We start from the raw sequence: 20,082 nt of genomic DNA, 5'->3' as shown, positions 1-20,082 counted from the left end.
CGTGACACTTGTGACGTAAAAAAAATAGTTTTTTTTTTTACATAACAGAAACATTTCTATGAAAGTATATTAAAATGAAAAATCACGGATGGATCACTCAAACATGAAAAAAAAATCCTCCCTATTCGTGTAAAGTTACCTATTATTCCGAATAATCGCTCCAGAATCGAAAATTAAACATGATTTTCCTACGAATCAAACGCAGACGAAAGTCCTTTAGCAGCAAAAACGCACATGGATCTACCGATGAGAAATATAAGAATGAAAAACCCATATTGGAATCTTTAAATCAAGTTATAGAAACTTAAAATCTAAAAAAAATAATTAATAAAACCTGAAGCAAAAAAATAAAACCTAAATAAATAAAATAAAATAAAACTAATATTGAAACAGATTAGTAAATGTGTCAACAGATTCACCATTCTCACACAACTATTTTGTATTTAGAAATGTAAACAAAAAATAAAAAAAGGAAGGAAGGAAAAGGGACGGATAAAGAGTAGTAGTAGTAGTCTTGGCTTTACTACAATTGTTCTTATGTTTGTCAACGGGTTAAAGTTGTTTAGTTGTAAGAAAATAGCGACAGTATAGTTGTAATAATGAATAGTTGAAAAACACCCCCACTCTTCCCATGTTAAATAATAATTTCGAAATAATAACGTTAATATTTCAGTGTGCAGGTCAAAATCTGCAAAAGAAGCGAACTGTGTTTATTTGTTTACGTTGTAATGGGTTAATGTTTATGTGCGCATGCGCAACTGGATATAGTAAATAGGAAAGTGGGTTACATCACTCATTACAAGGTCATTTGAGTTTTATAACTATATAGATAGATATATACACACCATATTTTTCAAAATATTAGTTTAAAAATACAAATGCATAAGAAACATAATATAGCAGAGTCAAATTTCTACTAGAAAGTATTGAGAAAAGATAATTGTTTTTTAGTAATGCAGAGGTTTTTGGCACATTTCTCCTATATTTTAATAGACTATTATAAGACACTACATCTATTTCTTATAGGCATTATATAAAATTTACAGTGATTATTACTACAAAAAATTTATAGATTCAAAATTCATGAGATTAAAATTATATGAAAATCAAAAAATTAAATTATTTTTGTACTTACGTTTCCAAAGTATTGAGGCCACAAGCTTTTAACTTTAATAGAACACTTCGCCAGTATTGAGGCATGATTCGAAAATAATGGACGGATCCACTAAGTATTCGGAATTTTTCCCCATTAAGTAAAAACTCTTTATTTTGATAAGTCAGCGATGGGTTGGGAGGAGTGATATAAGTCTCAGGATTGATGTCGGCATCACTGCAATAGAAAAATGAAAAACATTAAGAAAAAATTGGAAAAGTTTTATAGTTGCTCTTAATTATACTGAGCTTTACTCATGTATCAAGCCCATTTGAAGTCAATACGAAAATGTATATATAGAGTGGAACAATAAATTGGTTGCCCTAAAGAAAACACTTCAGCTTTATGTTAAAACTTTTATTGAAAAAAATCAATTCAGGTAACTTGATTATATAGTAGAACTGACATCTACTTAATGTAGCCGCCTTCAACCTCAATCATCAACTCAATACAGATCTGGAATTGGTGCCTTTTCCACAAGTGCCAACAGGAGCATAGTGATACGGTAATCAGGCCAGCTTTGGTGTTGTGGGAGGTCATGTTGGTGATGTTCTCAACATATGACCAAACAAATAGTCCAGCGGGTTCATGTCGGGGGAAAAGTGGGACCAGTGAGAGAAGGGTACAAAATTATAGCACTCCTTCTGAAGCCTGGATCTCTTAAGACTTGTGGGTCAGTGCAGAGTTCTGCTGCCCCACCCAGTGTCTGCCAGCGACCATCTGATTGCACCAGAGGATCACCTAGCACATCTAGGTACACTTTCAAGCCGACTGCAAAGATGTGAGGTGACATGGTGTGGCGCTCACATGAAACCACACCAAAGATCATAAGTTTCAGACATGATAAAAGGCTCCTATCGCTTTTGGGATTTGCATACAACTGGCCAACTAGTAGATGGTCTACAAAAAAAAATCAAAAAAAATCGGTTGTTATTAAACAAAAATGGAATAATGCCTTTTCTATAGTGACAATTTTATCATTCCACCCTGTAATTGACATCTTATTTTATAATATACGTGTATATGCACAAAATAGTAATACGTAGCTCTTCTAGTAGTTTACAACGTTACAGATTTTACAACTAGAAAAATAAACATGGTAAAAGTTCAACTATAAGCATCATTTAAAAACATCAAACAAAAGTACATTTTTCAAGTAATTAAAAACATATGAACTAACACACTAATATGCTAATTGTGCTTTCTTCATAAACAAACACAAAAGTAAAAGAGAATCCTATTTCAGAAGTTTACAAAAATACACCCATGATAGATGTTATAGTTCGCTTTGAAAATGACCATTAAAATATATGTAATATAATAAACTCTAACAAAATCTCCATATGCAGATGAATAAGACTAAATAAATTAAAACAAAAAATTAATCACAGAAAATATTACAAAAAAATACATAGATCTAAACACTAACACATGCAACTACATATAATTTTTTTTTAATTCAATTTTCACCCCAAACAAGGCACAGTGCCACTTTGAAGTAGGGGGCTACTATCAGGGACATAAGTTGCAGGGGTATTATGAAGGAAGATGAGTAGCAAGATGTCTGTTCACATTACATTTGAACTTCTGCATGTCAGTACAGTTGGGAAAGCAGAATCCCGGAAGGGAGTTCCAAAGTCTAGCAATTCTGGGGAAGAAATTATTGGAGTAGAAGGCTTTCTTACACCTAGGGATCTCTACTGTGAAGGGGTGGGATTTAGCTGCTTGTTGGTTTGTCGGGGGTACGAGTGTTTGTAGTTCGTCAGAGCATTCACCATTAAAGTACTTGTAGAACAGGCAGAGGGATGCAACACTTCATCGATGGGACAGAGTTGGTGACTCTCTTTTTAACCCTTTCGTATGTACTAATCCTATTAAACCCTCCACAACTTCTGAAATTAATGTCTACTCAATTTTTCCCTACAGACTAAACACCTTTCTTCATCTAGATTAGAGTTTCATAATCTCCTGTTTCTTTACTTTCCTTACTTTATTTCATTTTAATATTTTTATTATTTCATTTTCCCATATTTTAAGCATTTTCTTCTACCCGAGCTTTACACTATTTCTTGACCTTGACCTTGGTTGGATAACATCTGTTTAGGAAGGGCTCACAAACCTCCCACAATAAGCACCCTTCATACCTTCATCGGTGAGGGAGGACAAGCCACACTTTTTGAGTCCTGTCCGAACACACTTCAGGTTAAGGAAGTTTACAATGACAGTTGGAGCTATCAGCCCCCTTCCCCCACGACAAAGAAGGACACTTGGATTAGAAGGTAGCCACTTCCATCAAGGATTTTGCCTTCCCTTTCTCAACATCAAGTCGAGAGGGATGGCAGTCACATTTGGGTCACTTGATTGCATTTCGAAGCTCCAAGATACTGCCTTCCACAGGATATTAGCCAAAAGAGTTTACTGCACTGATCGGGTTAGATGATAGTTATATCAAGAGTGCTAAACACTTGTTTAGTGGCAATCTCATTTACCATGTCCTCCATTTGAGGAAGAGGATAAGCATCTATGAGAGTGAACCGGTTTATTGTTTGAAAGTAATCCACAAGTCTCTTCTTGTGATTCTCAGAAGACATTACCAGTGTTTGGACTTGCCATGGAGATTGAGAGAGCTCTATAATACCTTCCTTTAGCATATAGGTTATTTCTAATTTAATAAATTCATCATCAGGTAGGGTATGTCGCCAGGATTTATTAGGTTTGCATGAAGTTAGTTTTGTAAACTAGGTAAGAACTTTTGTAAAGTTTTGTAAAGTTTTTGTAAGAACTTTTGTAAAGTTTTGTAAACTACGTAGAGAGGGGTAAAAGCCATTTTTAATGGTGGCTAGTCCACAAACAGTGAGACGGGGGAAGGGGTCCTCTGAAAGGTATTTCTACTGAAGAATGTTGATTTAGAAATTTATGCCCCAGAATGATAACACTGCATACGTCAGCATAAATCAATAGATTGACATTATGTAGTGAAGTAGAAAAAAAAAGAAATTTTAAAAAAGATATATAAGACACAGCTGTTCCTTCCAAAAGTCCAAAAATAATTCACCGTCACAAAAAGAATTTACCGTCACTTCTTCCAACCGTCGTTTCACTCTCTGTGCTCTTCACCCTGCTTAAAAAAAGTACCGTTTATATGCTGCCCATTTTTCCACTTATGCAAATTGACTATCAACCAGAGCCATCTAGTTTTCCATTTCTCCAAACAGCCAATTTGCAAAGGGGGACAACACAAACCACACATTATCATTCTCCTTTCCATTCAGACTCAGAGATGCAACACAATGTTCAAGAATAAAAGACGAATGTGAACAGTCATCAAAATTCTCAGAAGGATGAATGAGATAAATTCTCCGAGAGATTTAAAGAAAGAATTGATGAAGCCAGAAGAGACTCGCCACAATTTCTAGCAGCTGCTGTTGGAAATCTATAGACACGTTCAAAATGCTCCTTCTTACAGGTTTTACTGAATTTGTAGTGGAGCACCTCAGCCAGTCATTTCTTGGGTTTCCACAGTAGCATTTCTGTTGTGAGAGGTCCACTACTGTGGGTTGCTCCTCTTACCTGGTTGTTTTTTCTTCTTTTTTAGCTGTAGATACAGATGCAGTCAAGAAGTCCGACTGAGCCTATGTTTTCAATTGTTTTAGGGCTATCTCGAGCGTGAGAGCTTGGTTATACGCAGTATATAAATCAAGTTTCTTGTTCTCCAGAAGCCAGTCTGATATGGGATGGCAAAATTGCATTTATGAATCTGATGTACTCTTATCTAGCCTGTATCACCATCATGGTCTGGAAATCACAGTCCTTGGCAAGTTCTTTCAATAAATAAATATTGGTCCATGCTTTAGTTTGTTTGTTGGCGATGACTTGCCAATAAATTCGGGCAGAAAGTGCTGAAAACTTCCTTAAGAGCATTCATGGCTGTCTGGTAGTAAAAATGTAAAAAATCTGTTTGAATATTGTTGGAAAAACCAGGTTGATTAATGAGCTGAGTTTTAACTTGTCCTTTAGCGGTGAACTGCTAACCACTTCAAGAAATATAATGAATGACCTTTTCCAGTGTCACCACATGTCAGCAGTATCCATTTTCATAAGGTCCAACTCCAGATGTTCAAGTTTCAAGTATTTCTTCAATCTCAGTAAAATAAATTGTAATGAAAACGCCCAAGTCAGAGGATGCTTGAATGAAGCTTTATTTTACTGAGAACTACGCAAGGACAAATCACTATCAGTACTGCAGTCGATTTTAAAAAAAAGAAAGAAAACTCAAGGGAAGTTACTCACTTCCAGAGAAAATGAGCATAAGTTAGAGTTGGGTTTTTTTTCCGGAAAATCTATAACAGTGTAATAAATAATGGGCAATCAACAATTCTCTCACTATTTTTTTTTTTTTTTACTAAGAAAGAAGCTGTGTTTAGGTTTAGGCACAGATAAAGAGTGTTTTCTGCTAGACGAGTGTTTCTTGTGAAAGTTTGGTGAGGGGTTCAGTCGAGCACTTGTCATGAAAATAATGATAAAGCCAAGACAAACTTGCAACATCTCTTCTGTGAGAAAGAGGTTGCAGGGAAGAGAAAAGGACATCCCCTACGAGGCTATGAAGTCTATTTTGAACTCTATCAAGGGAGGATAAGTCCTTTCTAGCAGCTCCTGCCCAGATGTGGCAACCGTACTCCATCCTTGGATGTATCTGGCTCTTACATAGATAGAGAATTGCACTAGCAGTGAGATATCTACTGGATCGATAGAAGGATCTCACCATTTTTCCAGCGGCCTTGGCAACGGATTTAATGTATGTGTTCCATTTAAAATCAGGAGTAAAAGTCAAGCCCAGAAGCTTGTCAAAACATGAGGCCTCCCCAAGACGAGAGCCATTTATTTCAATTGATGCGAAATGGGGATCAGAGCGTTGATGATGTAAAGATAAAAGCTTGGTTTTAGATGCATTAAAAGTAACAAGCCACCTCTTTCTCCATTGTACCACTTGCTCAAGATCAGAGGAAAGAGAATCGGAGAGAAATTAGTCGTTTACATTCTTAGATGTGTTACCATAGATAGTAGTGTCATCAGCATAGATGTCTACGAATGATGTAAGGATGTGATTTGGAAGATCATTAATGTAAATCAGGAAGAGAGTTGGGCCCAGGATGGACCCCTGAGGTACTCCAGCATTAATACTGTGAGCTTCTGATTTCTGCCGATCAACCACTACTCTTATGAACCTATTAGAGAGAAATGATTTAATAATTGAGAAGACTTCCTTAGAGCAGGGTAGAGAGGGAAAGTAAGAGAGAAATAGAAATGAAGAATATGTTTTTTGTAGCAGATGAAAAGGTAAAACCGTAGCAATTACCCACTAATATGGCATCGAGAGGCCCCACCAGAAGCTACTGCATGGTCCAGAATCTAGTCACCAAATGGCAATACAGCAGCCCCAGTACTTTGCACCTGCTAGTAGCCTCCTTAGTGGTTAATCCAAGGTTCAGGTCCCTGACTATCAGGCGGATAACAGCCCAGATAAAATGTTTACCTCCAGTACCCATACTGGTGGCATAGCTACAATGATAGACATAGAAACAGAAAATTTCCGACATCTCTGGTGGCTGTTCATGCAAAATACTGCCAACCTAGAATACAGCTTTTTCTTCTCCCTTTGTCAGAAAAATCACTCATTAAAAAATGAGGACTTAGGGACAAATAAACTGAAGCGAGATTAACGGGAGCTGCCGATAACGCATCCACAATGCATTGTCTACTCTCCATTAAAAAAAATATATATATATATTAAGTATTGAATAAAGGTCCATTAGGCGTGTTTAAGGGAAGGTATTGTGAAAGATTCACTAACTGTAAATGTAAAAACAATTGCTTAATCGATGCTATCAACTTGGAAAATATAATAAACAACATTTATGGACGAGAAAAATCTGTTATAAAAAAATAAAGAAAGAAAGAAATAATATATATTCAAAATGAACTTGCCAGATAGAATCGGCACATTTTTGCACAAGAAAACTTATTACACAATTAATAAAACAATGCAATTAAGATAAAGTTTAAAAACTGAAATAAATATGATATTAGCACTTACATCTAGAAAAGAAAAAAATTACAAATTCACACAACTGCTAAATACGTCCTTCGTAACTGCAAATAAGAATTAATTTTGCTTGAAATAAACTTCAGTGTTTCTTTTTTGAAAAGAAAATGGTCATCACATGATATAACTCGCTACTTGGACAAGCATGTTCTTTTATAAATAGTAATGTGTGGACGGCTGGGGGGGTGTAAGAGAACAGCATTTTCGGATCTACTTATGCTCTATTTTAAATGAACTTACCCGATAGAATCTGCACATTTTTGCATGAGAAAACCTATTACACAATTAATAAAACAATGAAATAAAGATTTGCATGGCAACTGGGGAAGCTAACCTGTTTGCCCATCAGTTTGTCTCCAACTCTACTTTAGTAGTCTAGTTTATACTCATATAAACTAGCGAAAACGAGATTGTTCAAGGGTTAGGAAAAGACAATGCCAAAGTCATTCAGAGAGGAACTGCCAAGGTTGCACTGACAATATGTTGGATTATCTCAATGGAATCGTTTGCATCATGTTGGGTTGTGTCAACAGAATTGATCGAGACTATGTTGGGCTGTGTTGATAGAAGTGCTTGTTATCATATTGTGTAGTATTAGTGCTATCATATTGTATAGTATTAGTGGTATTGTTTGTGTTCAGTCATGTAGATGGAAGTGTTTGGATTATGTTATGGGGTTGATGGTGCAAGCAGTTACACTGCCATGATAACAATATTTTAACTTTTTTTCTTTTTGGTTCTGTTTCTCTTCCCTTGTGAAGCAACAAGCTATTTCGACTTCAATCCAAAGTTTATACCAGTGTTTGATGGCAGTGATTCCAGACAGTCAATAGTAGAATGGCTGGAGAAAGCTGAGCTGATATGTCAACTGAGTGGCTTGAAGAGAATTGAGGGTGCCTTCCCAATGCACTTATAGCAGGAGTAACATGTATGCTGTGTACCAGAAATTAAGTGAGGAAAAGTGCAGATTTTGATTGTGTGGAGAAAACTCTGTACACAGCTTTTGTTTTGGATCCCTTCGCTGCATGGAAGCAGTTTGCAGCATGCTGCCTTCAACCACATAAAACAGTCGATGTCTATGTGGCAGAACTACACAGGTTTTTGATCCTGTTTGGTGGCGTATCATATCATCCTACCTGCAATATGCATTCATTACTGGATTGTCTGAACATGTGGAAGAATGATTGTTAAAAATCTGCAAGATGATGGAACCCAGAGAATCTGTGTGTGCCATAGCCACAGAACACAATGTTTTACAAGTACATTGTGGGGTATATGCGAAAGGGGGGAAAAAAAGGTACCGTTTAAGGCTAGGTTATGGTTAGAAACAAAAACAAAAAAAGAAAAAGTAATATACGACGTACCAGGCATATCTTTGGGAAAGAAGAAGGAAAGGATGGCTAGTTCATTTATATACCCGAAGGGCATCTTGGGAAGTCAGAACATGATGGGAGAAGCTATTTTCTGTCTCTCCCTTTTTTTTGATAGGAGGATATAAAAGCTGGGAAAAATTCCCTGGAAGTCACAAAAAGAAAAGAGTCGTGAACATCTTTTCTTGAAAAGTATTTCGTGTTGTTGACGTTCAGATTGTGCGGTGTGACATTGGTGGCGAGAGGTCAGGTGAAGTCGATTGGAAAAGAAGAGGGCAGAAATGTGCTGTTGTTGAGCGAGTTACTCACTCCTTCCCAAACCCCAGGACCGAATTCTGATTGTAACCATTAGAAACTATTTCGGCGTGTCAAGCAGGTTAACATGGCTGACTGGAGACTGAACACTCAGATGTTGAGACCCTTCACTGGGGAGGGTGACCTAATTAAATGGCTGGAAAAATTAAAGATGGTGGCAAGGTTGCAAAAAATCGAAGACGTGGTCACCCTGCTGCCACTATACTTAGAGGGGGAAGCCCTCACAATTTACCAGCAGATGTGCGATGAAGATAAGGGAGACCTTGCCTCAGTGGAGCAAAGACTGAAATTGGCTTTCACTGAGAGTCCATTTGAAGCATTCGGCAAGCTTGCAAGTTTGAGGTGGACTGGCGAGTCTGTTGACATCTTTGCTGCGGAGATCAGGAGACTGGCAGGATTGGCTGGTTATGTGGGGAGGAACCTGGATAAGACGGTAAAGCTATACCTAGTGAACGGCTTCCCAGAAGAAATCTCCGCAAACATGCAGAGAATCACTGAGATGGAAGTGGACAATTTCTTGGTCCACGTCAGAGTCCTAGTCAAGAATGTCAAGGGCCCAATCGTGGTTGCAGCTGTGAGTGGAAATACGTGCACGAGGTCCCACTTGAATGACAAGAGACAGGCAGGAAAGCGACAGGAAGGAAAACCTGCCATCAAGTGCTTCCGATGCCAGGGTCCTCACCTGCTCAAGGACTGCAAAGAGCCGAGACCGGGGGGTCACCTGCTACCAATCTGGACGAGTGGGGCACATTAGCCGCTATTGCGTTGCTTTGCGGGATCAGGGAAACGAGTGAAGGGGAGCCATTGCGCCAGTGGTTACCCCTTCTATGTGGAAATGGCGCACAACAAAATGTTGCCTCAATTACTGGTAGTAGTCAATGGGAAGAGAGCCATGGCCCTTATTGACACAGGCTGCACCACAACGTTGATAGCGAAGAATGTCACTAGGTCATGGAGCAGAGCCAGGAGTATTAAGATGGTGGATGGCAGGGAAGTGAAATGCCTAGGAGAAACAACAACAGAAGTACCGGTGCAAGGTGTGCCCATTGGACTGCAAGCCCTGGTGTTGGATTGTCTGGTTGGTGATGTTGATATGGTTTTAGGTGTAAATGCAATCAACCAACTGGGGGAGGGCGCTACATTGAGAGGGGGGCCAAGTAACTTTCGGACGCCTCGGTGCAGTAGGGATGGCAGGAGTGGAAGGTGATAGAAACATCAGAACGCAAAAACCGGAGGCTTGCTGCATCGAAAACGAGGATTTCCCGGCGAGAAGTGGACGGTGCAATGGAAATGGATCTCCGGGCCTCCGGAACTGCGAAACAAAGCTGCTACGAGAAAACATTGCGAGGAGAAATAAGAAAAGGAGTCGAGGAAGAAGTGGAGAGGTGGATTGAATCATGGGTCTAGGAAAGTAGACCTACACAAGTTTTTATCATTTAGATAGAATGAAAATCTGGTTTCGATTAATAACCTGAATTGTCCAATAATGATAAGAAGGATTCCACTAAAGTCAGAAATTGGACAACTTTTTTCTTTCTTTTTTTTTTTCATTACATTTTCCCCCCAAACAAGGCACATTGCCGCTTTGATGTATGGGGGCTACTATCAGAGGCATAAGCATCAGGGGTACTATGCAGGAAGGCAGCAAGATGTCAGTTCACATTACACTTGAACTTCTGCATGTCAGTACAGTTAGGGAAGCAGGGAAGAAGGGAATTCCAAAGTCTAGCGGTTCTGGGGAAGAAACTACTGGAGTAGAAGGCTCTCTTACATCTAGGGATCTCTACTGTGAAGGAGTGGGATTAAGCTGCTTGTCGGGTTTGTCTGGGTATTTACGTTGAGGGGGCACAAGTGCTTGCACTTCGTCAGAGCATTCACTGGTAAAGTTCTTGTAGAACAGGCAGGGGAATGCTACATTTCCTCGATGGGACAGAGGTTGAAGCTTAGATGAAAGTTCAGGACCTATCAGATTGGCGACTCTCTTTTGGAGCGAGAGACTAGTGGCAGATGCACCAGCCCAAATATGACAACAATACTCCATACATGGGCGAATGGTAGCCTTATAGAGGTATAGGATACTTTCAGGCATTAGTAGCTTTCTAGCACCGTAGAGAACCTACCTTCTTCGCAGCGGTCCTGGAAATACTCTCAATGTAATTGTTCCAACTTATGTTTCCTGTGAACGTTAGGCCGAGGAGCCTAAAAGATGTACTTTCAGATAAAGATTCTTTTGCCATTGCTATTGGTGGTAGAGAAGGTTTCTTGTAATTATTGAAGGAAACGAGTTTAGTCTTGGCAACATTGAATGTGACCATCCATTTTTGTCCCCATTCCACTACAGATCGGAGATCATCTAGTGTTTCTGCCATTTCTTTAGATATGTGTTCATTTGTTTTCCTGTTGTGTCTGTTATAGAATGTGGTGTCATCAGCATATATACCCATCTTACGGACAATTTTGTCAGGGAGGTCATTTATGAATATTAGGAATAATAGCGATCCAAGGATAGACCCTTGAGGCACTCCTGAATTTATATCATATTGTTTAGATGTACGACCGTCGAGGATAACCTAGATTTTTCTCTACTTTAAGAAGGATTTAATTATGTTATGTATTCTTCCAGTGATACCGTATGATCTGATTTTCCTGAGAAGACCTTCATGCCATACCCTGTCAAAAGTTCCAACAAAATTAATTTCAGAGCTAAATTTGTACATATCACTGATATGGTCGATGTTTTGTAACTTGCTTCTTTGGTGATTTCTTCAAATGGACTCAGTAACTGGATATTTTTTTCAAACAAGTCCACATTGATATGCGGACTTGTCTTATCAACAGCATACATTACAAGAGCTTTTCATTGTTCTTAATTTATTTTCAGCATATAATTTGTTGAATTCCACCATGTGATCACATCTTGAATGAGTTTGTTTTTTCAAATTAAGCTGATCCAGTATTTCAGTTAATTTGCTAATTGCTAAGAGAAAGCGATTAAAGTGAGAAACTGTATTTCTGTTGTCTTCACATCCTGAGTTACAATGTATGATAGTTATTCTATATCTCATTCTCTGATATTAGTAACTATATTTCTGAATCCTGCATGACTAAGAAAATTTTGAGGATTTTATACAGGGTGACCCAAAAAAAAAAAAAAAAGAAGCTAAATGGAGGCCATCTAGAACATATGCTGTAGAACGATGGAAAAAAGGCCAAAGACCCTAGTGTTTTGATGTGATGTTTTGAATATAATAAATTAATTATGACCAAAGTTTCATTTCATTTGGACAAAACACTAAGAAATAGGGCCTAATTAGAGTTGGGGCCCGTTATTTTTGGGACCCCCTGTACTCATCGAGAATATTATGCAATTCTTCACTTATTATTACACCTGTGTGTGCACCAGAGAATGGAACCACTTTAAGCACAGCTCTGCACTGTTCTAAGTCATTTGAAAACCAATGACCTGTCAAACTCAGAAAAGTTGCATTATCTGTTGTAGCTGTTCAAATGTCTGTAGTTCATGAAATGTTGCTAATTTCAGAAAAAACAGTTGAAATTTTGTTTTACTTTTGTAAATATATCGAAAAAAGTACATTTTTGATAGAATGCTGTAATTCAAACAAAGTTTTGCAACAAGCCTATCAAATCCAACGTAAGATGTCACAGAATATGGTTTAATATGAACAGCAATTATTTCTCTAATCAAAACATGAATCTCTTGTGACCTGTGATCATAAATATTCCAAACTTTCTTTTTGGCCAATATTGATTCCATAGTAGTTTGGTGTTTCACTGGAGGCTCGTCATTGCTGCCACTTGTTCCTGGAATGTCTGTCCTTGAATATTCAGTGTGCTTCTTTTTCTATTTGCAATTTTTGCTTCTTTTGAACGAACTTTTCTAAGATAATTTAACACATTAATCATTGTAAAAGTGTTTGACGATTTGCCGCCTTTTGATGTAAAACTTGCAAGCAGCTGTATTTTTATTCTTAGAATTGCAATTAAAATACTTCCAGCAGAAACTGGTTGCCATAATGATTGAAGGTTGTTGTTTTTAATATTTAGTTAATTTTTTACGTATTTAAATTACTTATGTCTGCTATCTAATTAGTAATCCATCTCAATAAAGCATACATCATCTAAACCAGATAATGATTTAGTAATAATTTAAAGCAAAAAATATGATTAAATAATTTAAAATAAAATTAATCATTTAATAATGATTTTAAGTAAAAATATTGATTCAATAATGATTTAAAGTAAAAAAATAATTATTTAATAATGGTTTTAAAGTAAAAAAAATAATGATTTAATAATGATTTAAAGTAAAAATTCCTGATTTAATGATAATTTAAAGTAAAAAATTATTAAATAATGATGTAAAATAGAAAATAATGATTAAATAATTTAAAAGAAAAAAATAATGATTTAATAATAATTTAAAGTAGTAGAAATGATTAAATAATGATTTAAAGTAAAAAATAATGATTTAAAAATGATTTTAAAGTAAAAATAATGATTTAATAATTTAAATAATGATTTAATAATTTGAATAAAAAATAATAATTTAATAATAATTTAAAGTAAGAACATGATCTAATAATGATTTAAAGTAAAAAAATAATGATTTGATAATAATTTAAAGTAAAAAAATAATCATTTTAAAGTTTTAAATAATGACTTTAAAGTAAATTTTAAATAATGACTTTAAAGTAAAAAATGATTTAGAAATAATTTACAGTAAAAAGTATTTAAGAATCATTTTACAGTAAAAACAATGATTTAATAATGATTTTAACGTAAAAAGTAAGGATTTAATAATTATTTAAAGTAAAAAAATAATGATTTAATAATGATGTAAAGTAAAAAATAATGATTTGATAATAATTTAAAATAAAAAATAATTATTTAATAATGATTTAAAGTTAAAAAATAATGATTTAAAAATAATTTACAGTAACAAATAAGTATTTAATAATGATTTTAACATAAAAAGTAAGAATTTATTAATTATTTAAAGTAAAAAATAATTTGTAAATAATAATTTAAAGTAAAAAACAATGATTTAATAATGATTTTAACGTAAAAGGTAAGAATTTAATAATTATTTAAAGTAAAAAATAATTTGTAAATAATAATTTAAAGTAAAAAACAATGATTTAATAATGATTTAAAGTAGAACATAATGATTTAATAATGATTTCAAAGTATAAAATAATGATTACATAATGATTTAAAGTTAAAAAAATAATGATTTAATAATAATTTAAAGAACGATATGATGATTTTAAAGTAAAGAATAATGATTTAATAATAATTTAAAGTAAAAAAATATGATTAAATAATAAGTTAGAATAAAATTAATGATTGTATAATGATTTAAAAATAAAAATATTGATTTGATAATGATTTTAAAGTAAAAAATAATGATTTAATAATTATTTTAGCATACAAAATAATGATTTAATAATGATTTAACGAACACAATAATGATTTAATAATGATTTAACGAACACAATAATGATTTCATGAACACAATAATGATTTAATAATAATTTAAAGTAACAAATAATGATATAATAATAATTTAAAGTAGAAAAATAATAATTTACCAACTGTAAAGTAAAAAATAATGATTTAATAATGATTTTAAGTAAAAATAATGATTTAACAATGATTTTAAAGTAAAAAATAATCATATAATGATAATTATAAGTAAAAAGATATTATTAAATAATAATTTACAGTAAAATTAATGATTTAATAATGATTTAAAGTAAAATATTAATTATTAAATAATGATTCAAAGTAAAAAATATCGATTTAATAATGATTTACAGTAAAGAAATAATGATTCAGTAATGATTAAAAATAAAAATAATGATTTAATAATGAGTTAAAATACAAAAATGATTTAATAATGATTTACAGTAAAAAAAATTATTATTTTAATGTAAAAAGTAATGATTTAATGATTTTAAACTAAAAAATAATGATTTAATAATAATATCAAGTAAAAAATAATGATTTAACAATAATTTCAAATAAAAAATGTTTTAACAATAATTTCAAGTAAAAAATGTTTTAACAATAATTTCAAGTAAACAATAATGATTTAATAATAGTTTTAAAGTAAAAAATACTGATTTAATAACGATTTTAAACAAAGAAATAATGATTTAATAATGATTTGAAGTACAAAATGATTAAATAATGAGTTAAAGTAAAAAATATTCATTAAATAATGAGTTAAAGTAAAAAATATTCATTTAATAATGATTTAAAGTAAAAAAATAATGATTTAATAATAATTTTAAAGTGACAAATATTGATGTAATAATGATTTAAAGTAAAAAAAAATATGATTAAATAATTTAAAGTAGAGAATAATGATTAAATAATAATTTAAAGTTAAAAATAATGATTTAATAATAATTTAAAGTAAAAAATAATGATTTAATAATAATTTAAAGTAAAAAATAATGATTTTATGACAATTTTAAAGTAAAAAAATAACGATTTAATAATTATTTTAACGTACAAAATAATGATTTAATTATTTTAATGTAGACAATAATGATTTAATAATAATTTGAAATAACTAATTATATAATAATAATTTAAAGTAAAAAATAATGATATAACAATAATTTTAAAGTAAAAAATAATGATTTAATAATGATTTTAAGTAAAAAATACTGATTCAATATTGATTTAAAGTAAAAAATAATCATTTAACAATGATTTTAAAATAAAAAATAATGATTTCATAATAATTTAAAGTAAAAAATATGATTAAAATAATTTACAGTAAAATAAATGATTTAATAATGATTTAAAGTAAAAAATAATGATTTAATGATTTTAAAGTAACAAATAATTTAATAATGATTTTAAAGTAACAAATAATTTAATAATGATTTTAAAGAAAAAATGATTTAATAATCATTTAAAGTAAAAAATAATGATTTAATAATGATTTTAAAATAAAAAAATGATAATGATTTCAAAGTAAAAAATAATGATTTAATAATTATTTTTAAGTAAAAAAATACTGATTAAATAATAATTTAAAGTAAAAAATATTGATTTAATAATTATTTAAAGTAAAAAATAATGATTTAATAAAAAATTTAAAATTTAAAATTATTTAAAAATAATGATTTAATAATGATTAAAAGTAAAAAATATTGATTTAATAATGATTTAAAGTAAAAAATATTGATTTAATAATGATTTAAAGTAAAAAAAGTAATGATTAAATAATAATTTAAAGTAAAAAATAATGCTTTCGCAATCATTTAAAGTAAAAAAATAAGGATTTAATAATAATTTAAAGTAAAAAAAAAAATGATTAAATAATTTAAAGTAACAAAATAATTTTACAATAATTTAAAGTAAAAAATGATATTTCGATAGGACGAGAAAGGAGAGATGCTTACATTTGCCTTAAATTAAGTGCAGTTGTAAAAGTCTACATGTTAACAGCATGTCATTATATATAGCTTAGCGATGCATGTCTCTTTGATAAATTTTCACTATTAGATGTAAATGCAGTGCTCCCAGAGATTGTTGTCTACACTGATGGAATGCGTTGTTCAGCATTAATTGGCATAGGATGCTCACATATAATAATAGATGCGAATCGAAGTCGATCCTGGAAGATAGCAAAAGTGGACATCCTGACTATTGGAGGCTCATACCGCGTTTGCTGCAGAATAGGAAAAGTCACTATTTGGACAAGCGATAATGACTATGTTAGGATCGATACTTTGGTGGAACGTGGTAAATCACTGGGATTTGATCTGTTGTTAGTGATCGATGCGCTTTTACTGTTATATTTGACCATGGATAGCGTCATGGAAATGGGCATATAACTGCCCACCTCAAGGACCGCATAATGGAGTGCCAGAATATTGAACATGGCCTCACTCATAATGAAGGCTATCGTTAGCAGGGTGCTATCACAGGAGGAAGCTGTGGACCGCGCAATGTCAGCTTACATGGTGCCTGCTTCAAGAGTTCAGAAACATTTAGCTCAATTTGGATTGAATGCAAGGATCCGGAACGACTTGGGGACGGTACACATGTGCTGGGACTGACAGTCTTAAGAGAGCACGGTGTCTTGCGTTGGAAATGAGGGAATACAATCCCATTCCCAATATCATAACACAACAGACTGTATTTTCCTTGTGTAAAAAGCTCATAGGACACCTCCCAGTCTGTGCGTGGCATGCGGAGTAATAAAGAGAAGAGCCTGTTCGATTACAAACAGCTGGAACGACAAGGTGTCAGACACCCTACTCCGGCATATGTGCGAGATGGTAGATGCAATAAAACGGAATGATCCAGCTTGTGGAAACTGGTACGTGGACAGCCGAGAACTAACCATATGGGTCGAGGCCAGTGCATTAGCAATCGGTGTGGCATTAGAAAGAGATGGAACTATGGTGCTTATTGGCTGTGACTTGAGAACAATGCGCAGCACATTAATCTGGCTGAATTGGATGCTGTGTTGAAGGGAATTAACTTATAGCTCCAGTGGCAGAACAAGGTGCTGAACCTGAAGACCGACTCTGCATGTGTGTACAACTGGGTGTCAGAAACTCTCAGCAGGAAAGCACAAGTTCATACGAAGGCTGCCAGTGAGATGTTCATTAGAAGACGACAGAGTACCCTCAAAGAATTAGTGAGGGAATAGTAGACGGTACATTGGTTGCATCAATTCACGCGCATACTAAAACGATGATTCAATGCCATGAAGAAAGAAGGATGCAGAACCCGAGCCACTGATTGGTGCAGTGTATGTTGCTGGGCTGCACATAGCCCAGATCATGTCCACTCACAGGAACAGTGGACATCTAGGAGTGCGATGCATTGCATATTTCACCTGGAGAGTTTGCCCCGCAACAACAAAGGCAGTAGTTGGATTGGCGATTGAATGCCATCCAGTGCCAATTCACTGGAAGAAAGGAAAGCTGAAGGTAAGCAGTGATTGGCAACTGTTGGGAATGGACATTACACACTACAGTGCTTACCATTTCCTAACTATCACTGATTTTTCAGTGTGGAAGCAATTAGCATGGCAGGATTATGATTCAGCAGCCGGAAGTGGTCTCTTTTGAATGTGGCCCACCTTGAAAACTACCGACAGATAATGACACAGCTTTTTGCAGCAAAGAATTCAAGACGTTTGCAGATGAATAGGGCGTGAACTTAAGATTTTGGGAACAGCATAGCAAAGCGATGCCATTGCACTGTGAAACAGATCATGGCTAGAATGCACTGCTTAATACCAGAGGCGATCTACTGGTACAACATGACTCCAAAAGACCTCACCAGTCAATGCCATGTACCGGTATGAGGTCCAGGTGAAAGGAATCAAAGTTATGCCCCCAGTAACATAGTCCATACCGAATTGGAGACTGTGTGGGTGAATGCACCAGAGAATCCATATACCACAAGGTTTGATCAGGGTTGGGTAACAGAGATAATCAGTTCACAATCTGTCTTGGTAGATGGAATGCCGCGACACATGAAAGACCTGTGCTCCTGATACTGTGTATTCTCATCAGAAAATTCTGACAGCACAACTTCCTTGGAGAGCATGTCAGAAAGTCTGATATCCAATGACAAAACAGACTCAGAAGATGGTCATGAGGCAGGAGTAGATGTACCTGCTCCTGAGGAAGCCCACATTTCTGAAGAGACCCCACAATTGCAAGGAAGCACCCGACAAAGATGACCCCTACCGGGATGTAGCCTATGTGATCATCAGATCATGAGGGGGGCAGAATTGAACAACACTGACATTACAAAATGATGTGCACAAAAATCATCCAAACCTGCAGTCAAGTACAAGAAAAGAGAAGGAAAGAAAGATATGCAAATCGTGGTACTGTCACGATTAAAAGTCTGTATATAAACACGTCATTTTTTTGTGAGAGGGTTGGAATGTAATCATGATTTTGTGATGACAATAACGAAAAAGAGTTGAGAAATCAAGAGAAGATTGCTTTATCCAATCGGAGTTATTTTTGTACGAACAGATTTTTTTTTTATATTCGCCAAGTTAAAATATTACTTTCAACACTTCACCTCAAAATATCCACAGTGTTGGCTTTTTATTATACTTAGCCTGAATCGCATACACGCTGCTCTTTTCTACTAGTGTGCATATAGCATCAATTTGTAAGTTGCCTCCCCTGTCTCTACTATGCATGTTTTTCCATAGTGAGATCTTTACCTTTTTTAATCAAGGATTTCTGTGATGACTAAATAATTGCCAAATATAAATAGATCGATTATTAGGGTGTCTTCCATCATTTGGGTGTATTTGCATTGTTTCGCAAAACTCAAGAATGAGTTGATTTGTTTGAATCTTGTCTGCACTGCAGCAGTTCATGTCTTGCCATGCGAAAATTCGACATTTGGTTTGCATACTAAAATATTTAATTTATGTTTCAGCAGTCTTTTCTTTATGTCAAAAAATGTCACTTATTTCTTGTCCTTCAACATAAGATATCTAAGCTTAACATCCTTGTCAACATTAAGCATGACTTGCGAAATAAATTTATCCATTGATTGGGTAAGGTTTGCGCTGGGCCAATCTATTGTTGGTGGTCTAAAGATGAAGCTGCCATTAATATAAAGATAATTATCTTACCTTAGTGTTTAGCGACTACACAAGTGTTTATCTTCTTTTAAACTTGAGAAAAACAAATGTCACGGCTTATTCATTATATCAAATTCGTTTCATGTTGCTATAAGTGTGTCCTTGGCTACATTGCAGAGACTTAGTTTGAAGATAACAAGTCTGTAGTCTGTTCAGCACGCCACACCACACATGGCCGTGGTAATTTGAACATCCTGTCTGTCTACCTTTTCAGTGATGACAAATTCAATGAGATACTAATGTTTGGATCTGAGATGCATTACAGTAACTTTGTTTGAAATATGCTGTTCTCCTTAATGATTATCTTATAAATGAATTTATCTATATATCTATAAAAGTGAAATTGTGTGTGTGTGTGTCTACCAAACTACTGTCAATTTTCAGTCTACAAACTCGAGATTTGACATAAAGGGTATTGAGATTTGGGAAAATCTTTGTAATCGGTATTCAGTCAGGAATTTGGCTG

At 34.1% G+C, this 20,082-nt stretch overlaps 1 protein-coding gene across 4 annotated transcripts in view; it reads right to left on the bottom strand.

Moving 5' to 3' along the window:
• The window catches only part of LOC145248972 (beta-galactosidase-1-like protein 2), a 1,883,914-nt gene that overhangs the window by 1,480,297 nt on the left and 383,535 nt on the right, over positions 1-20,082 (bottom strand). For all 4 annotated transcript variants that reach the window (XM_080110785.1, XM_080110782.1, XM_080110784.1 and 1 more), the window contains exon 2: positions 1,136-1,330. In XM_080110785.1, the coding sequence (XP_079966911.1) occupies positions 1,136-1,200 (65 nt within the window). In that variant the 5' untranslated portion in view covers positions 1,201-1,330. The remainder of the gene's footprint in view (positions 1-1,135; positions 1,331-20,082) is intronic.

The sequence above is a fragment of the Euprymna scolopes genome, chromosome 27 (assembly GCF_053919585.1).
Source record: "Euprymna scolopes isolate OS-2025 chromosome 27, ASM5391958v1, whole genome shotgun sequence".
NCBI lineage: Eukaryota > Metazoa > Mollusca > Cephalopoda > Sepiida > Sepiolidae > Euprymna > Euprymna scolopes.
This window is presented reverse-complemented; position numbering and strand designations above follow the sequence as displayed.